Source organism: Salvelinus sp. IW2-2015, linkage group LG4q.1:29 (assembly GCF_002910315.2).
Source record: "Salvelinus sp. IW2-2015 linkage group LG4q.1:29, ASM291031v2, whole genome shotgun sequence".
Classification (NCBI taxonomy): Eukaryota; Metazoa; Chordata; class Actinopteri; order Salmoniformes; family Salmonidae; genus Salvelinus; species Salvelinus sp. IW2-2015.
The window spans coordinates 71,878,036-71,896,389 of record NC_036842.1 but is presented as its reverse complement, the minus strand read 5'-3'; the positions used below and the strand labels follow the sequence as shown (position 1 = coordinate 71,896,389).

The window sequence follows — 18,354 nt, the reverse complement described above, 5'->3', positions numbered from 1 at the left end:
TAATTGTTGTTTTGGGGTTGAAATTCATGTTTGTCCTACTGTTGTGGGCCACCTACACACCCAAATAGACACTCATTTACTCACACGGATCATGAACCCAGAATGGGACCTTTAGCCCCCCTAACAGCACCACTGGCTCAGTGGCATTACAGTGTCACGTTTCACCTCATGGTCAGATCCTGCAGTCATCTGCAATTGATCAATGCTCACAGTAAACATCATGCTTTAATTAGCCCTGATCACACTGCAACTATTCTGCTTCTTCCATCTAATTAACTGGATAAGAACAGCTAGTTAACACACATTAGATGCCTGATGTCGACTTTGGGTCAGCAGGAATACAGTCGAGTTATAACAAAATAAAGATGACCAAAAAAAACTGTAAAATAAAGAATACACATACTGAGCTATATTGTATGCTAAAACAAACAGGACAGGGCTCACGTTCAGAGATGGCCCGGTTATGTTTTGTTAGTGTTGACTCTGGCGGGGCTGCGTTGGCTCATGCCGCCTTTGTGAGACAGCTGTTAAAATGAGCTGCACGTGGTGTCATAATAACCCACAGCTGTCACTGAGCAAGGCAGGAAGGGGAAAGTCCAGCATATCTGAAATGCTCCGACTATGAGGTGAGGGGAAGGAGGGAAGGGAAGGCTAGAGGGAGTGATGGGGCTTGCCACCCCTGAATCTGTCTACTGTATGGCACAGTCATAAACATCCACTGCTTTGTTTTTTATTTTATTTCAATGATGTGAGCAGCTGGGGACAATTTCAGCCATATATTCTCAAAAATATTGCTCATACAATTATAATGGTAGGGCAGATACCACCATAGTTAATGTACTGCTTTGTACCAGCTTCTGTTGGGCATGTCCTGCCAGTGGACTACTGTATTGTACAGTAGTTAGAACTGTAGTGGTGTACYGTGCTGCTCCGGTCTTTCCACTGTCTGTGCTGCTCATAGTCTGAGAACATACTGATGTTATGAGTAACCACTTCCAGGTCAATGTCTCTTACTGTACACTTGTGATTCTGAGGAACTGACTGGAATGACTCTTAGAATTCTTAGTCTCTCATATGACTATGACTGGGTTCACTAGTAGTGGATTGGGCCAGGTACACTGTATTTCCGTTGGCCATTCTACAGCGAACATTCTACATGTTTTGTGCATGAGAACAACACGATGTGTGCACGTGAGCTTAGACACAATTGGACACCGGCCATCTGAGTTTCTTGACACTGGCAGTCCCCGCCCAAAGTCACGTGTTGTTCTGTCAGGGTGAACTCGAACCCACCCAATATTAGTAGGACAATAAACAGGACATTATGCCATAAACCCCTCTGGGACTCAGCCACGCTAATGTTTGGATGTTGGGTTTATTGAATGGTTGTTGGAAGCATATGTTTTAGATGTTGCAGTGTGACAAACAAAGGTGTTTTTGTGTTGCAGTGGGACAAAAGAAAAACAAGTATTTTCAAATAATGTTGACACGTTCTTTTGACAGTTTCAGTTATGCCAGGTGCATGTGGCCATTACTGAAGTGAAGCGTCTCAATAACAGAAGTGTATCACACATTGGTGATTTAGCTTGTTTTCATTTKATTTTTAGTTACTTGAAAGTGTTCTGCTCCCACTGTAAGTGAAGGTTGATCCAATAAAGTAATTGATCACCTCATTGATCTCCTACAATCATCTCCCCTCTCAAAGGCTCTGAAGAAATTCACAGGACACCAGATCAGATATCTGTTTCTACCCTTCACAGATCTATGACCATTTCAAGCAGGTGTTTGTGTTTTCAAAGGAAGAAAAACACATTTTGTGGGAGGGAAAGAACTCTTTACTGCCGGTTGTATAAATACACTTCCCTCATGATGGGCTGCATGTTACTTCCTGTGTCTTGCTGTGGGGATGATGAGGCGGTATGGTCACATGGTAGTTCATACACCCTCAGGCCAATKAAAACACCACAAACATCAGGGCTGTTTTCATTAGGGCACACCCTAGTAGTCCCTCCCGGTTTAAGTATTTTTTCATCCGTTTGGTGTCTAATGAACAAGGCCCAGGCCTTCTAATGCCATTTAACTTTCTCACTTAATATGATAACATGCTGCTGTAGTGTATTTTTGCAGTCCAATATGTCTGGTGGTGTCATGCTTTTCCCTTGGAGGGGTATGGTGAGAGACACAGATCCCTTATCCCTTCCAGTAATGGAATGAAAAGACTTCAGCTCAGATAGTTATTATGCTTCCCTGGAAAGCTGCTGTCTTCAGTGATAGCTAGGTGGGATACTGTAGCTCCAAGGCAAAACGCATTCATTCATTCACATCTTTTTAATCAACAGTATTTCAGAATTGGGTTAAACAGTAGGATTGCATGTGACATACATAATAAAACTGTGATTCAAGGACTTAAGTCAACACCATTTATTCAAGGTAAATGTGAATCTAAGCTAAAAGGCATAGAAAATGGACATTGGCAGTCGTTTTTTCTTTAATGTACATGTAAATTACTTAAACGCTCACCACTTAAATCCCCAGTAATAAGGTATCTATTGAAGATGAAACAGATTTCTCAGTTTTCAAACCCTTCTCTTCATGTAGTATGTACAAAGAGTTGACCATAGTATCTGCATTGTACAGTAAATACCATATTACCACCCACCACTAGTTAACGCTAATGCATCACGTTTCTCTTTCTCATTCTGCTCTAGTCTCCGGTTGTGTCGTGTGATTTATGAACCACAAAAGTTGATTTTTACATAAGGCAAATCTCTCTCAACTTGAGACAACTGATTTAGCATACGGTCTTCACTATTGAAGGGAGTGGGACACTGTTCTGCTGAATTAGCCAATGAGCCATGTAAACATAATTTCCTTCTTCGGATGGCACGGTCCAGCTGTCCATCCATGTACCACTTTGGTAGTTTGGTGTCTTTTCTTCATCTATTAGAAATATCTCATGTAGCATTGGCAACTACGAGTACAAAGTTATCCTTACAGTATATAAAAGTCGTTCAAAATGCAATTATAGAAAACGTCAACGACCCCAAAATGTTAATATGATTGAGAACAACCTAAACACACACTTATGCACACACCAAAAGGTTTTTGTAATACATCTGTCCATTCGAGAAGAATGAGTGAAGATTCTGATTGGCTGATCTCTCAATACTCTACCCTCAATAGTGGCATCATCATGGGCTAACTCATCATGACATCATCATGGGCCTCTTCTTCCTACAACTCCCATCAGACCTTCTACCAGTGATGGAAGGAGGGCGAGCCCATCTGCAGCTCCACGAAGAACACTTGATAGCGGTGCTTCCACATGACGAAGGCCCCCAAGGCACATACCAGTGCTTTGATCAGGTTCAGGGCAATCTGAAGCAGGAAGTACAGCTTCAGGGTGCCAGTGACCGCTCCACAGTTGCTGACCTTCGTGTAGGGGAAGGTCCTGGCGAAAGGATCGTGGGGGTTCAGGGTGCACACGCAGTCGTCGCCCACCTCCAGGCAGCTGAAGCCGTTGGTCTGGGCGTAGTGGTGGCCAACGAAGGCCATGACCAGGGCAGAGAGGACCAGGCCCATGGCGCACAAGATAAGGTACAGCAGCTGGAGGGGCAGAGGAGACGAGGTGAGCTAGTTTAGTATAGCATAGAATATCTAAGCATAGTGGGGATTCCAGGGCCGGGGATACATTTTTAGAGGGAGGTCATCATTAATCCTGAAGGACAACAGCAGGGTTATGTTCTGCAGGCATGCAATGACTTGAAACAGAGGACAGACTACGAATGACAACACTGTTTTAAAGCATTTTCCTGTTGGAGCCTACATGACTCTAGTTGTCTTACTAAGACCCTGTTTGGGCCTATTAACATGACTCTAGTTGTATACACTAAGACCTGTTGGAGCCTATTAAACATGACTCTAGTTGTATACACTAAGACTGTTGGAGCCTATTAAACTGACTCTAGTTGTATACACTAAGACCTGTTGGAGCCTATTAAACATGACTCTAGTTGTATACACTAAGACCCTGTTGGAGCCTATTAAACATGACTCTAGTTGTCTACACTAAGACCCTGTTGGAGCCTATTAAACATGACTCTAGTTGTTACACTAAGACCCTGTTGGAGCCTATTAACATGACTCTAGTTGTATACACTAAGACCTGTTGGAGCCTATTAAACATGACTCTAGTTGTCTACACTAAGACCCTGTTGGAGCCTATTAAACATGACTCTAGTTGTCTACTAAGACCCTGTTGGAGCTATTAAACATGACTTTAGTTGTATACACTAAGACCCTGTTGGAGCCTATTAAACATGACTCTAGTTGTCTACACTAAGACCTGTTGGAGCCTATTAACATGACTCTAGTTGTCTACACTAAGACCCTGTTGGAGCCTATTAAAATGACTCTAGTTGTTACACTAAGACCCGTTGGAGCTATTAAACATGACTCTAGTTTGTATACATACACGCGTTGGAGCCTATTAAACATGACTCTAGTTGTCTACACTAAGACCCTGTTGGAGCCTATTAAACATGACTCTAGTTGTCTACACTAAGACACTAAGACATGACAGCAAAAAAATCTAATGGAATCTGATCTTTTTACTTCTGATTTATGTGATATTCAAAAGTCAAAAGATTAGATTCCATGTGTTATTTTTACTGTTTACACATTAGGGAAAAGATCAGATAGGTTTCAGATATGCAAATAATTGGCAAAATATCTGAATTGGGCTGCCTGTGTAAAAGTCACGCCAATCAGTAATTGAATGTGTTACAGTAAGCGGAGTAAAGACATACAACTCCAGTTGTCTTTTCCCTTATGTGTAAACAGCAGAAAAACACATGGAATATGTTCTTTTCACTTTCGATTTATACCACCTCTATATGTGGATCTGAATCCTGATACAAACCTGATGATCCATATGCGACACTGATCATTATTTTGCTTTGCTCATGACCTACCATTTCCATGACAACCACCCCAATATTTAAAGGAACAGTGACCAGAAATGAGCATTCCATCCGTGTGCTACTTCAGAGGCTACATCAGTGTGAATGCGCAAATTTGATGTGGGTCACATGTAAAAGTGTAGACAGAAAAKAATCTGATTTAGATTTTTAGGTTGGCTGTGTAAACACAGCCTTAGTGAACAAGGTATGCCCACTCTCTAGCCATATCCAAATAGGTTTGTCTGCTAACAATTAACTCCTCGCACAGTGGCCAATAAATACCTGCAGGTCCTGGCTATCGGCCAGAGGTAGAACCTGACCCTAAGAGACAGAGCAGGGCTGTCTTAAAGGGGCACTTCACCACTTTATAACCTCATTCATTATGTCCAGCAGTACCATACCAGTGTGTATATATTTTAAAACGTCAATAGTTTACATGTCAAAAAGATACAAAGAAAATGACCCCCTTTGATGTTATTTTCAAAATAATTCAGTTATTTTCACACAAAACATTCCAGTTGGAAGTTTAATGGAGGACTGACTGCTTAAAGTAGTGTTCATGTGAGAATCCCCTGCAGCTACCATCCACTGTACCTTTATCCACATGTTGTGGGTATGTACACATTATGTAAATGATGTCTAAAAATACAGCTTGATAATGTGTGAGAGGGGCTTTGTGTGGTTTATGTAATTGGAGTGTACAATCCCAATAACACTAGCCCTTCATCTAAATCCKCAGGTTACGTAACATAGCCCTGATTCGCTCAGTATTTGTTTTCCGGTACACGCCGCTTATAGCATTATGTCATGTTTGATGCTTGCTTAATTTGAAATGGTGTTTATGTTTATTTAAAAACCACTGTGAAATATGGAGAATTAAAGTACATCATGAGATGTATTGTACTGTGCTGAACCAAAGCGTGCTAGAAGCACTTCACAAAGCCTTTTATATAGCTGTACTCACGTGTTATGTTGGGCTATGAACTTTAGGAAGACATGAAGAAGGCGAAAATAGGGACAATCTTTTGTTGCAAACATTTACACCACGGAATGTAGATTGTATTACTTTTTTAATATATTGGTCAGCTTATACACGTTATAAGACTACTTCTACATACATTTTGAGTGGAGGAAGTACACCTGTGAAAATGTTATATTTGGACGATGCTCCCCATTCTGGCATCTCTGCACTGCCTCCCAGTCTCACTCAGAATTGAATTCAAAACCGTCCTGCTGACATTCCAGTGCATCCATGGCAATGCCCCGCCATAAGAAGTGTTGACATGCTGCATGCACCGAGGTGTCTGTATAAACTACAAGCACACAGCTTGGACACCCATGCATACCCCACAAGACATGCCACCAAAGGTCTCTTCACAATCCCCAAGTTAAGAACAGACTATGGGAGGGCACAGTACTACATAGAGCCATGGCTACATGGAACTTTATTCCACATCAGGTAACTGATGCAAGCAGTAGAATCAGATATAAAAAACAGATAAAAATACACCTTATGGAACAGCAGGGACTGTGAAGAGACACATACACATGATAAGACACGCACTCTACACACACGTACACATGTATGTTGTATTGTAGATATGTGATAGAGTAGTGGCCTGAGGGAACGCAATGTGTTGTGAAAAGTTTTATGAAATGTCATGTAAAATGTTTAATTGTTTATAACTGCCTTAATGTTGCTAGACCCCAGGAAGAGTAGATGCTGCCTTGGCAGGAACTAATGGGGATCCTTAATAATTACAAATACCTCAAATAACTGCTGCTATCCCATAATCTCACCGCAACCTCCGATCGCATGATAGCCTACTCCTCCACATCCCCAGGACCCAGCTCTGCTCCATGGGGGATTGGGCTTTCTGCTCGACCGCCCCGCGCCTCTGAAATGCTCTCCTGGACCACGTGAAGGCACCATAGACTCTGGGCTCCTTTAAAAATGGCCTAAAAACCCTCCTCTTTAGGAAGGCATTCGGTTAGTTATAGCTGTGTTCTCTGTGCCAGTGGCCCTGTCTAGTTGTCCTTTTTTGTCCACGTCTCTTGTTTTTAGTGCACTCACTGTATCACTTTGAGAGAGTTTTTCGCATTATATATTCAATGTATTATTAATTGGTTGGAAAATCCAATTGCCTACATTGTATGGCCAATTAAATGAAACGATCAAGTCATGTCCAATAACTGTGCTCATCTACCCATAGGCTTCCTACAGAGTCTTGCCAATAGACATGTTGTGTTCTGCATTTCTCTGTATGGCCCTATACATACAGTATCACCTTTATGGTTCAACCATACAACCCTACAATCAGACATGGGTTCAAATCATATTTGAAATAAATTAAAATACTTTATCTGAGCTTCACTAAGCTTGCCTGTTGCAATGGAACTAAAAGAACAGTTGCAAAAGTGCAAACCCTGTCCATATGGCACTCTAGCCAGGCTAAAGCAAGTATTCAAAAGATTATAAATAGTATTTGAAACAAGGTCTGCATACAGTATGTCAATGTGACAATCAATGTTCTCTGTGCTGTAGTATATTGGCCCTACACATTACTTTAAATCAGATCCAACTGACTAAGTACAACCTTTGTATGGTTGATTTGAACGGGGGGCGTGCGTTTAGTAATGAATGGTATTCTGGTCTATAAATAGTACTAATCATCCCATTAGAGAGACCAGTTTATCTTGGTCTCCGCTCAGTTGGACAGGAAATTGTCAGAGGGCATGTGGCATAGCCGTGGGAAGTAGGGGTGCTGAGGGTGCTGCAGCACCCTCCGATAAATAGGAAAAATATATACAGTACCAGTTGAAGGTTTGGACACACCTACTCATTCAATGGTTTTTCTTTATTTTTACTATTTTGTACATTGTAGAATAACAGTGAAGACCTCAAAACTATGAAATAACACATATGGAATCATGTAGTAACGAAAAAAGTGTTAAACAAATCAAAATATACTTTAGATTTCAGACTCTTCAAAGTAGCCACCCTTTGCTTTGATGACAGCTTTGCACACTCTTGGCATTCTCTCAACCAGCTTCATGAGGAATGCTTTTCCAATAGTCTTGAAGAAGTTCCCAGATATGCTGAGCCCTTGTTGGCTGCTTTTCTTTCACTCTGCAGTCCAACTCATCCCAAACCATCTCAGTTGGGTTGAGGTCAGGTGATTGTGGAGGCCAGGTCATCTAATGCAGCACGCCATCACTCTCCTTCTTGGTCAAATAGCCCTTACACAGCCTGGAGGTGTGTTGAGTCAATGTCCTGTTGAAAAACAAATGATAGTCCCACTAAGCGCAAACCAGATGGGACGGCGTATCGCTGCAGAATGCTGTGGTAGCCATGCTGGTTAAGTGTGCCTTGAATTCAAAATAAATCACTGACAGTGTCACCAGCAAAGCACCATCACACTACCTCCAACATGCTTCACGGTGGGAACCACAAATGCAGAGATCATCTGTTCACCTACTTTGCGTCTCACAAAGACACAGCGATTGGAACCAAAAATCTTAAATTTGGACTCATCAGACCAACGGACAGATTTCCACCGGTCTAATGTCCATTGCTCGTGTTTCTTGACCCAAGCAACTATCTTATTATTATTGGTGTCCTTTAGTAGTAGTTTCTTTGCAGCAAATCGACCATGAAGGCCTGATTCACGCTGTGAAGCATGGAGGAGGAGGTATGATGGTGTGGGTTTGCTTTGATGGGGATGCTGTCAGTAACTTTTTTGGTTACTACATGATTCCATGTGTGTTATTTTATAGCTTTGATGTCTTCACTATTATTCTACAATGCAGAGAATAGTAAGCATAAAGAAAACCCCTTGAATGAGTAGATGTGTCCAAACTTTTGACTGGTATTGCATATCGACAGCACCCCCACCCCAAATTATCTTCCCGCGGCCATGGCATGTGGGTCTCACCTTGGCGATGAATTGCATGGAGGTACTCTCATCTGGTAGGTACGTAATGCAGTAGAGGAGGAAGCCCAGCAATGAGACCACACACAACTAGAATAACATAGAACACAGTGGGAAATGTATTTAGTGAGGGTCATTCTCTAAATGATATGCTTTGCAAAATATACTTGTATACTTTAAGTTAATCATTCTTTAATGTTGGATTTAAAAATACAAAGACTGCTTTAAGGGAAAGGAAAAGAGGGAAACCTAGTCAGTTGTACAACTGAATGCATTCAACTGAAATGTGTCTTCTGCATTTAACCAACCCCTCAATCAGAGAGGTGTGGAGGGCTGCCTTAAACAACATCCACGTCTTCGGKGCCCAGGGAACAGTGGGTTAACTGCCTTGCTCAGTGGCATGACATAAGGGGTCATGCATGCTCATGAAAGTCTTACATTGCATCATTATGCATTATTCCTGCATGCTTTAAGTAAATAGTTACCAGTACATGATCACTGCTTTTTTATTTTCTGAATGGCATATGTGTTATTGGGAAACTGAATCTATTCGGATCTGATAAACACCAAGTGTTGCCATGGTGCTCTAAGCCACACACACGCAAACCTCGTATCTTATTTGCTGCTGAGAGGGGCCTCTTCAACCCTCTTCAAGCTGTTCATCCCAAGTTCACTATTAATATTCTGCACTTTCAGCATCAGCTTGTCATCTGATTACATTCTTACTGCTATGGCAAAACAGTTTTCCTCCTCTCTTGCAATGACACACACGCTCTCTCAGAGCATATTAGAGTCTTGTGACTAACATGCAGCATCTAATTGAATTATTTTAAGCGGTGAGGAATCAGAATACTCTTGAAGGATCTTGGTGAACTCAGTGTTTTTCACCGGGCGGTAAAACTCAGAATGGATGTTCCCTGTGTGTACTAAGACTTCCGATTGCACACATCTGTACACACTGTAATTAGGGATAATGGGAAGCTGAGAGAAAACAACATGTTTTTCTCCTGTACAGAGATGCAACTGTGAAGTACCTCACGTGGACAACATGATTTTGTTAAAGAAATGCTCATGTTCACCACTAGAAAGTCAATGCTATAGATAGTAGAGAAAAACACATAGACCCCTGTGTTATCATTAGTAGGCCTCTATAGCCTTGGGGCTGAAAGCGTTCATTATTGTAGTTTCTATAGAGTAAAATATTATTTGTTGTAGCATGAGAATATTCCAAATTCAATATAGAAATGCTGTATCTTATGTAACTTGTATTACTCCTTAGCAGAACTTCAGTGGAAATCCTGACTACATGTTAATACAATGTTGCAACATAAGGTAAAGTGTTACATTCTATTGTTTTCAGTATTATTTGCTTTATTTATCTGAAGACATTAGCTAACTAGGATTGAGGTAAGAGGCTAAGAGCCATAACGCTGACTGGCATTCTAGACTTGTTGTTTTCCCTGCAAGCCAAGTACTTTTACTTTTACAAGGCCAAAGTCTTGCCATGATTACAGTTGGGGAAAAGTTTGAAACTTGTTACAGCCCTTTAAGCCGGTATACTGCTTCTACGAGATAGATCTAATCAACAGTCAGCGAGTGAGGGAGCAAATGTGAAAATAACATCAAGCTAATTGCTAGTAGTCAAAATGTTTACATTTAGAATGTCACCCAATGTGTTCAATGAGACTGAGGGGAACGTTCCCTTTTAAACACTGAGATTCTAACTGCTATAGAAAAGGCAGTAAAACATGATAACCCTAATTTTGACTTTAGATGGAGATAATGTAAGATGAAGTGTGAATAGAGAGATGAGACTAGGCTGATAAGGAGGTGTATACTGTATGTGTACATGCAGTCAGGGCAAGGTGGAAATACAACAGGGACAATGTGACAAGTCTATGCAGAAGGACATACGGCGTACAAACTGAAGAGGTAGCAATTAGTAATGTACAAGAGGGCCATGCAAATGTGTTGAGACAAATATGGAGATGAGATATGTACATATGTCTGTGTGCTAGAGTCATACAGATGTGTTTATTTACATCATTAGGCCATGCATGCAGTGAAGGTAGAAGAGAAGTCCATTCAGCTACATTCCAGTGGATGAGGTGGTACAGCCCAGTGTCCATGCATCTATTGTAGGTGAAGTGCATGGGAGGCACAGTAGGTAGAGGATCAGGACAGGTATCCATGACATACAGTCAAGCAGTGAGGTGAGGCTGGACAGAGGCAGCAACCATAGTGGCCAAACTGAGTGTCTATGCATGTAGATACACAAGGTTGCATTGACAGTGGTAGACCTGATCACCGACGACGATGAGACAGCCTATAGGGAGGTCAGAGATCTGTCAGTGTGGTGCCAGGACAACAACCTCTCCCTCAACGTCAGCAAGACAAAGGCGCTGATCGTGGACTACAGGAAAAGGAGGGCCGAGCAGGCCRCTCTCCACATCAACAGGGCTGTAGTGGAGCGACTCATGAGCGTTAAGTTCCTCTGTGTCCACATCACTAAGGATCTATCATGGTTCACACACACCAACATACCACAACGCCTCTTCCCCCTCAGCAGGCTGAAAAGATTTGGCATGGGCCCTCAGATCCTCAAAATGTTCTACAGCTGCACAATTGAGAGCATATTGACTGGCTGCATCACCTCTTGGTATGGCAACTGCTTGGCATCCGACCACAAGGCGTTACAGAGAGTAATGTCGACGGCCCAGTACATCACTGAGGTCGAGCTCCCTGCCATCCAGAACTTCTACACCGGGCGGTGTCAGAGGACAGCTCTAAAAATGTTCAGACTCGAGCCATCCAAGTCATAGACTGTTCTCTCTGCTACCGCACGGCKAGCAATACCGATGCACCAAGTCTGGAACAACAGGACCCTGAACAGCTTCTACACCAAGCCATAATATTGCTAAATAGGTAGTTAACCAAATAGCTACCCGGACTATCTGCATTGACCTTTTTTGCACTAACATTTTTGACTCATCACKWACACAGCWGCTACTGTTAATTATATATCCTATTGCCTAGTCACTTTATTCCTAGTTATATGTACATATCGACSTCAATTACCTCGTACCCCTGCACATCGACTCTGTACTAGTTAACCCATAGATATATCCAAGTTATTGTTACTAATTGCGTATTTATTTATTTTTTTGTGAAGTGTTATTACTTTTCTATTATTTCTCTTTTATTTCTCTCTTCATTGTTGGGAAGGGCCCYTAAGCAAGCATTTCACTGTTAGTCTATACCTGCTGTTTACGAAGCGCGTGACAAATAACATTTGATTTGATTTGTTAGACGATGAGGATCCATGCAGTCATGTAGTGAGGTCAGATGGACATAGGGACCAGAGAAAGATAAGGCAAAGGCCCATGCAGCTACAACAGTGGCACTATGCCATATACAAGGATGCCAGCCAAGTGTGGGGTCTCCCTGGCCAGGAGCGAGGGGCTGATTGTGACCATGAGGAAGGCCACGGCTGTGATAGCCACCCCCAGCAGCAACTGCAGCAGGGCGATGAGTAGGGGGAAGTGACAGCCACAGCACTTGTGGGAGTTCTCGGGTGCTGGGCCTCCATCCTCGGCCTTCACCTCTTTCTTCTCTGATGGAGGGTGCTCCTCTTCTCTCTTCCTCCGGATCCCTTCTTCCCTTCTCCCATTCTTCACCTTCTTTCAGGAAGATGCGACAAGCACTTCTTCTTCAGCTTCTCGGGAGGTGGTTTTCTCTCTCTTTCCCGTTCATTTGTTTGTCAGTCTCTTACCGTCGTGCTGTCTGTCGGGTGTGCTGCCTGCCGCGCCCCGCGCCCCGCGTTCCCTTCCTCTTCCTGCTCAGGGTTCCTCTCAGCATAAGCCCAGCTCTGCTGCTAGGCTATTTGGAACCAGAGAAGCCTCTGAACTAATATGGAAAACATTTAGAGCAGATTCCTGGAGCTGCTCTGGCGCCACTTAGCAGAGCAGCAGCACATTGAAGAAAAATAAGAGGAGGGGGAGGGGGGGGGGGGGGGGGGGGGCAGGGAACACGAAGGGGGACTCCAACACATGACCAGACATCAGTGATCAGACATCAGTTACATAGAAAATAAAACTAAATAATGTTTGCTGTAATCGGAAATAGAAAGCAATTAGCAGTTAGGGGTTAAAGAAAGATTGGCACAGAAAAGTCAGCCACGTCATTCTCGAATGAGAGCGATTGGATCCCTGTTGTCAACACCGTTACACGCACAGTTGGGCCAAGTGGTGGAAGCCAAAGTCACATGATTTAGTGGAAGAGGTAATGTGATCAGGAGACATGTGAGGGCATTACTGTAGCTCTGATCCTCTATTAAAATGATCAAAACGTGGATTAATTAGTCCAATTACAGTTCAGTCTCAAGGGTATAAGGAATTTTGGGGTGTTTTATTCCAAATAAATAGCAATGCCAAAGTAATGGAATTAGTCATAACATTATTATATGGTTTCAGAGCAACATTTAAAATTAAAGTAAATAATTAAATGCACAACCTCTAAATTGTCAAATCTTTCACAACATTACTTATGAATAGATTTTACAAGTCCTTATCTGTCTTGACATAAGCATTTTTTTTGAATATTTTTTAAATTTTATTTAATTTATATTGACAGAGGGGTACAAAAAAAACAAGGAAGTCACATTAAACCTCTGTCCCCCCACCCTCCCCCCGTCCACACTCAGTCATGAAATTAAACAATCAAAAGAGAAAAGAGCAGGATGCTAATCCTTTACCGTTATTCCCTCCCTCCCTCCCTCAGACCGAGCCCCTCCCCCCCACACACACATTCAATGAGGTACAGAAGAACCGCAAGAAAGAAGGTTCAGTAGCCCCTCCCCCCATAGGACCACTAAACCCAGAGGCCCCTTCCACAAAACATCCACTGAATTTTTGTAATAGTTTTTGCTGAGGCCTATTTTTTTCCCATTAATCGCAGCCCAATATATTATTTTATATTCATCCAATGTCTGCCATGTTTTTGGATGGTGTGATGACATCGCTGCTCACGCTGCTCCCTGTGCACACTGACTGCTAGTGTGCATGTGAAGTTGGGATGTGTAAACTGGATGCAACCCGGATATAGGCGGTCCATTTTATACCTCAATGCTTGCCACGTGGCTCTGTTTTTGACGATTCCGAGACATTCAAAATATCGACTTTGATACTGTTAGACAATGTTGTATGCATGATTGAGGAAATAAAATTATATTTTAGTATTAAGCATCTTGTTGTCCTGAGGTGTAATGGATCATGATGAATGGATATCAAAACTGTCAGGCAAATTGATGTTCAGTGATTATACCACCCATTCCCACCATCAACACTCTTAATAACAGAGGCAAATGCAGCATATTGCTGTGTGTGGAGTTCTACCTCCAACTGCTGCTGGTGGAATCAATCATCAGCTTACATCCGCTGATGTCACAAAGTGCTGTACAGAAACCCAGCCTAAAACCCCAAACAGCAAGCAATGCAGGTGTAGAAGCACGGATTGAGTGCTGTGCACAATAATGTCTGCTAATGTGGGTTAAAATGGCAAATGGTCAAATGCATAAAACATTGTTAATATTAAGACACGATCACTGAAAGTGAATAATTAGAAAGATTAAGTAAATGTAATGTTTAATAAGAGTTTGGAATCATTATAATTGAATTGGATCTAAGCCATGTTTTTATGTTGGATTTAATATATTAGTGTTTGTGAAACACTAAAAGTTCAATATATTATGCATAAAAAGACCTCATGCTGGAAATATTCAAAAAGTTGATAATTTGCCTAATATTTGCCTGATCTGTTAAAAGTAGAACTAGCACAATATTTTATTTTCAGTGAATATGCTCTCAGACGTTGAGCAGCAAGCAAGCCTGCAGGACTCCTCTGCTCTCTCCAGGGGTTCCTAGTGTTGGTACACTGGTTCTACACTAGTCGAACAGGGAGGTTGGCAAGTGGTGTGGTGTGAGACTGACAGTCCCCTGCATGCCTGTCACCATATTGCTCTTGGCCACCTGAGTGTAGCATATGGCTTCATCTGTCAACCACTCTGCAGCATGATCTATAGTACTGGTAATGAGAACCAATATTATTAGGACCAGACATCATGTGACATGGCCAGGAAAAACTCTCGGCCCTAAAGCCTATTACTGGAATCCTGTATTTTTATCTTGTCAGGTTACATGGTAACCTGGAAATATCCTATGGGCCTCAGTATTATCACAGCAAACAATTTCAATCCGCTTTGACTGAAAGAAATTCCACAAATTAACTTTTAACAAGGCACACCTGTTAATTGAAATGCATGGGTGGTGACTACCTCATGAAGCTGGTTGAGAGAATGCCAAGAGTGTGCAAAACTGTCATCAATGCAAAATGTGGCTACTTTGAAGAATCTAAAATGTAAAATATATTTTGATTTGTTTAACACTTTGTTGGTTACTACAGGATTCCATATGTGTTATTTCATAGTTTGATGTCTTCACTACTATCCTACAATGTAGAAAATAGTTAAAATAAAGAAAAACCCTTGAATGAGTAGGTGTGTCCAAACCTTTGACTGGTACTGTAAGTATTCACACCCCTGATTCAATACTTTGTAGAAGCACCTTTGGTGGCAATAACAGCTTTGAGTAGTCTTGGGTATGTCAGTATGAGCTTTGCACATCTGGATTTGGGGATTTTCTCTTATTCTGCCTTGCAGATTTTCTCAAGCTCTGCTAAATTAMATGGGGAACAGCAATCTTCAAGTCTTTCCACAGATTTTCAATGGGATTCAAGTCTGGGTTTTGGCTGGGCCACTCAAGGACTTGCACATTCTTGTTCTGAAGCTATTCCAGCGTTGCTTTTGCAATATGCTTGGGATCAGTGTCCTGTTGGAACGTAAATCTTCGCACCAGTCTAKGGTTGTTTGTACTCTGAAGCAGGTTCTCATCAAGGATTTGCCTGTATTTGGCTCCATTCATTGTTCCCTCTACGCTTACCAGTCTCCCAGTACCTGCCACTGAAAAGCATTCCCATAGCATGATGCTGTTACCACCATGCTTCACGGTAGGGATGGTTTTATACGAGTGATGAGCTATGCCTGATATTCTCCAGACAWAGTGCTTTGCATTCAGGCCAGAGAGCTCAATTTTATCTAATCTGATCACATAATATTTTGCCTTAGGCTCTCAGAGTCTTTCTCAGTTATCATTATTCAGAGCTTTCTCAGTCATCATTATTTAGGATTCATTCATGATTATACGTAATCATGGTAGCATCCACATTAATGAAGAAGTGTTCAGAAACATATTCTATTCTTATTTACAATAAAAGTGACTCCAAAATGACATTATTCACCATTCAGTTCCTATTGGGCAAACAAAACTCTGAAACACAACCAAATAAAACTGCAAATGCATCCAACAAGTTTGTAGAGTCACAAGCTTSATGTAGTCATTGCATGCTAGGAATATAGGACKAAATACTKAACTTTTGACTACTTGAATACACATACTGTATAAGTGAATTTGTCTAAATACTTGACACCTTCAAATGAGGGTATGTAAAGTGCATTTATTTCTAAGCAGTATACAGATATGTATGACAATACTGTGAGTGATAATTTAGCAAGTTGACTTTGAAAAGGTTGAAGGAGGAGACTTGACTTCCAGGATCCAGTCAAAGTTGTAATACAGAGCTTTGGGGTACTTTATTACCTTTATTTAACTAGGCAAGTCAGTTAAGAACAAATTCATATTTTCAATGACGGCCTGCCAGAACCACAGATTTTTACCTTGTCAGCACAGGGATTCGATCTAGCAACCTTTCGGTTACTAGTCCAATGCTACCTGCCGCTCCAAGTGYTCAAGTGAAAATACAAAAGCTTATAGCATCAGAGGATAAAAAAGCCAAGGCATGTTYAAAAGGCACAAAGGGCAAATTATTCCTCAACATTATATAGTCATTTTGAATTACGTATACATGAATCGTTACAGACATTGGTTGATATGAACCTGATAAAATTTTCAACTGAACAGTGAGACATCTGCTACTTTGGGTACAGAGAGTGAAATTCAGCAGTTTAGCAAGTTCAAGATTGGATTTTTAGTTCCTGAGGCCTGAGGCCTATAAATAGAAAACACTGGTAGACTTTTAATTCAGKCCTTTTTAAGTTATGTGTAAGCAAGAGCAGGCTAATTAATCATAATATGATTATAAGCAAACATATATGGAGTTTATTTAAAAAACACTACATCCACCAATGTTTTACTTTCGTGTCATTTCATGAGAAATGATTGCTTATGGGTTCCTTCATGTGGTGTAAAATATTACTGTTCTCAGATTTTGTATTCATAGATTTTAGATGTGTATAAAAATGTGTTTTTTTTGCATAACGCTATATATCCCTTGTTTAGCTGGAATGGAATGTTCGTATCCTGTATATTTGACTGTGATACAGTACTTTCGGAAAGTATTCAGACCCCTTGACTTTTTCCACATTTTTTTACATTACAGCCTTTTCTAAAATGGATTAAATTGTTTTTTTCCCCCRTCGTAAAATCTACACACAATACCTCATAATGACAAAGCAAAAACAGGTTTTTAGAAATGTTCGCAAATGTATTTAAAAAACMACTGAAATATCACATTTATATAAGTATTCAGAGCCGTTACTCAGTACTTTGTTGAAGCACCTTTCGCAGTGATTACAGCCTCGAATCTTCTTGGGTATGACACTACAAGCTTGGCACACCTGTATTTGGGGAGTTTCTCCCATTCTTCTCTGCAGATCCTCTCAAGCTCTGTCAGGTTGGATGGGAAGCGTCTCTCCAGAGATGTTCGATCGGGTTCAAGTCCGGGCTCTGGCTGGACCACTCAATGACATTCAGAGACTTGTCCTGAAGCCACTCCTGCGTTGTCTTGGCTGTGTGCTTAGGGTCGTTGTGTTGTTGGAAGGTGAACCTTCGCCCCAATCTGAGGTTCTGGGCACTCTGGAGCAGGTTTTCATCAAGGATCTCTGTACTTTGCTCCATTCATCTTTCCCTCGATCTTGACTAGGCTCTCAGTCCTGGCCGCTGAAAAACATCTCCACAGCATGATACTGCCACCACCATGCTTCACCGTAGGGATTTTATTTATTTTATTTTTTATTTCACCTTTATTTAACCAGGTAGGCTAGTTGAGAACAAGTTCTCATTTACAACTGCGACCTGGCCAAGATAAAGCAAAGCAGTTTGACACATACAACAACACAGAGTTACACATGGAATAAACAAACATACAGTCAATAATACAGTAGAAAAAGTCTATATACAGTGTATGCAAATGAGGTAAGATAAGGGAGGTAAGGCAATAAATAGGCCATGGTGGCAAAGTAATTACATTATAGCAATTAAACACTGGAATGGTAGATGTGCAGAAGATGAATGTGCAAGTAGAGATACTGGGGTGCAAAGGAGCAAGAT

General features: G+C 41.4%; 1 protein-coding gene and 1 long non-coding RNA gene across 2 annotated transcripts; both read right to left on the bottom strand.

Annotated features, from left to right (window-relative positions):
- Positions 1-2,477: 2,477 nt before the first annotated feature.
- On the bottom strand, positions 2,478-3,602 carry LOC111961179 (sarcospan-like). The gene has a single exon (XM_023983270.2). The coding sequence runs from the start codon at positions 3,580-3,582 to the stop codon at positions 3,256-3,258; it is 327 nt and encodes a 108-aa protein (XP_023839038.1). The 5' UTR covers positions 3,583-3,602; the 3' UTR covers positions 2,478-3,255.
- Positions 3,603-7,823: 4,221 nt separating this feature from the next.
- On the bottom strand, positions 7,824-12,826 carry LOC111961181 (uncharacterized). The gene is made up of 3 exons (XR_002876969.2): positions 12,496-12,826; positions 8,897-8,983; positions 7,824-8,235 (listed from the first exon to the last, which is right to left on the bottom strand). It is a non-coding gene; the product is annotated as an uncharacterized lncRNA (long non-coding RNA).
- Positions 12,827-18,354: the final 5,528 nt, after the last annotated feature.

What these genes read in the sequence shown, in the direction of transcription:
- LOC111961179 (XM_023983270.2), bottom strand. Translation starts at nt 3,582, where the DNA reads ATGGGCCTGGTCCTCTCTGCCCTGGTCATGGCCTTCGTTGGCCACCAC.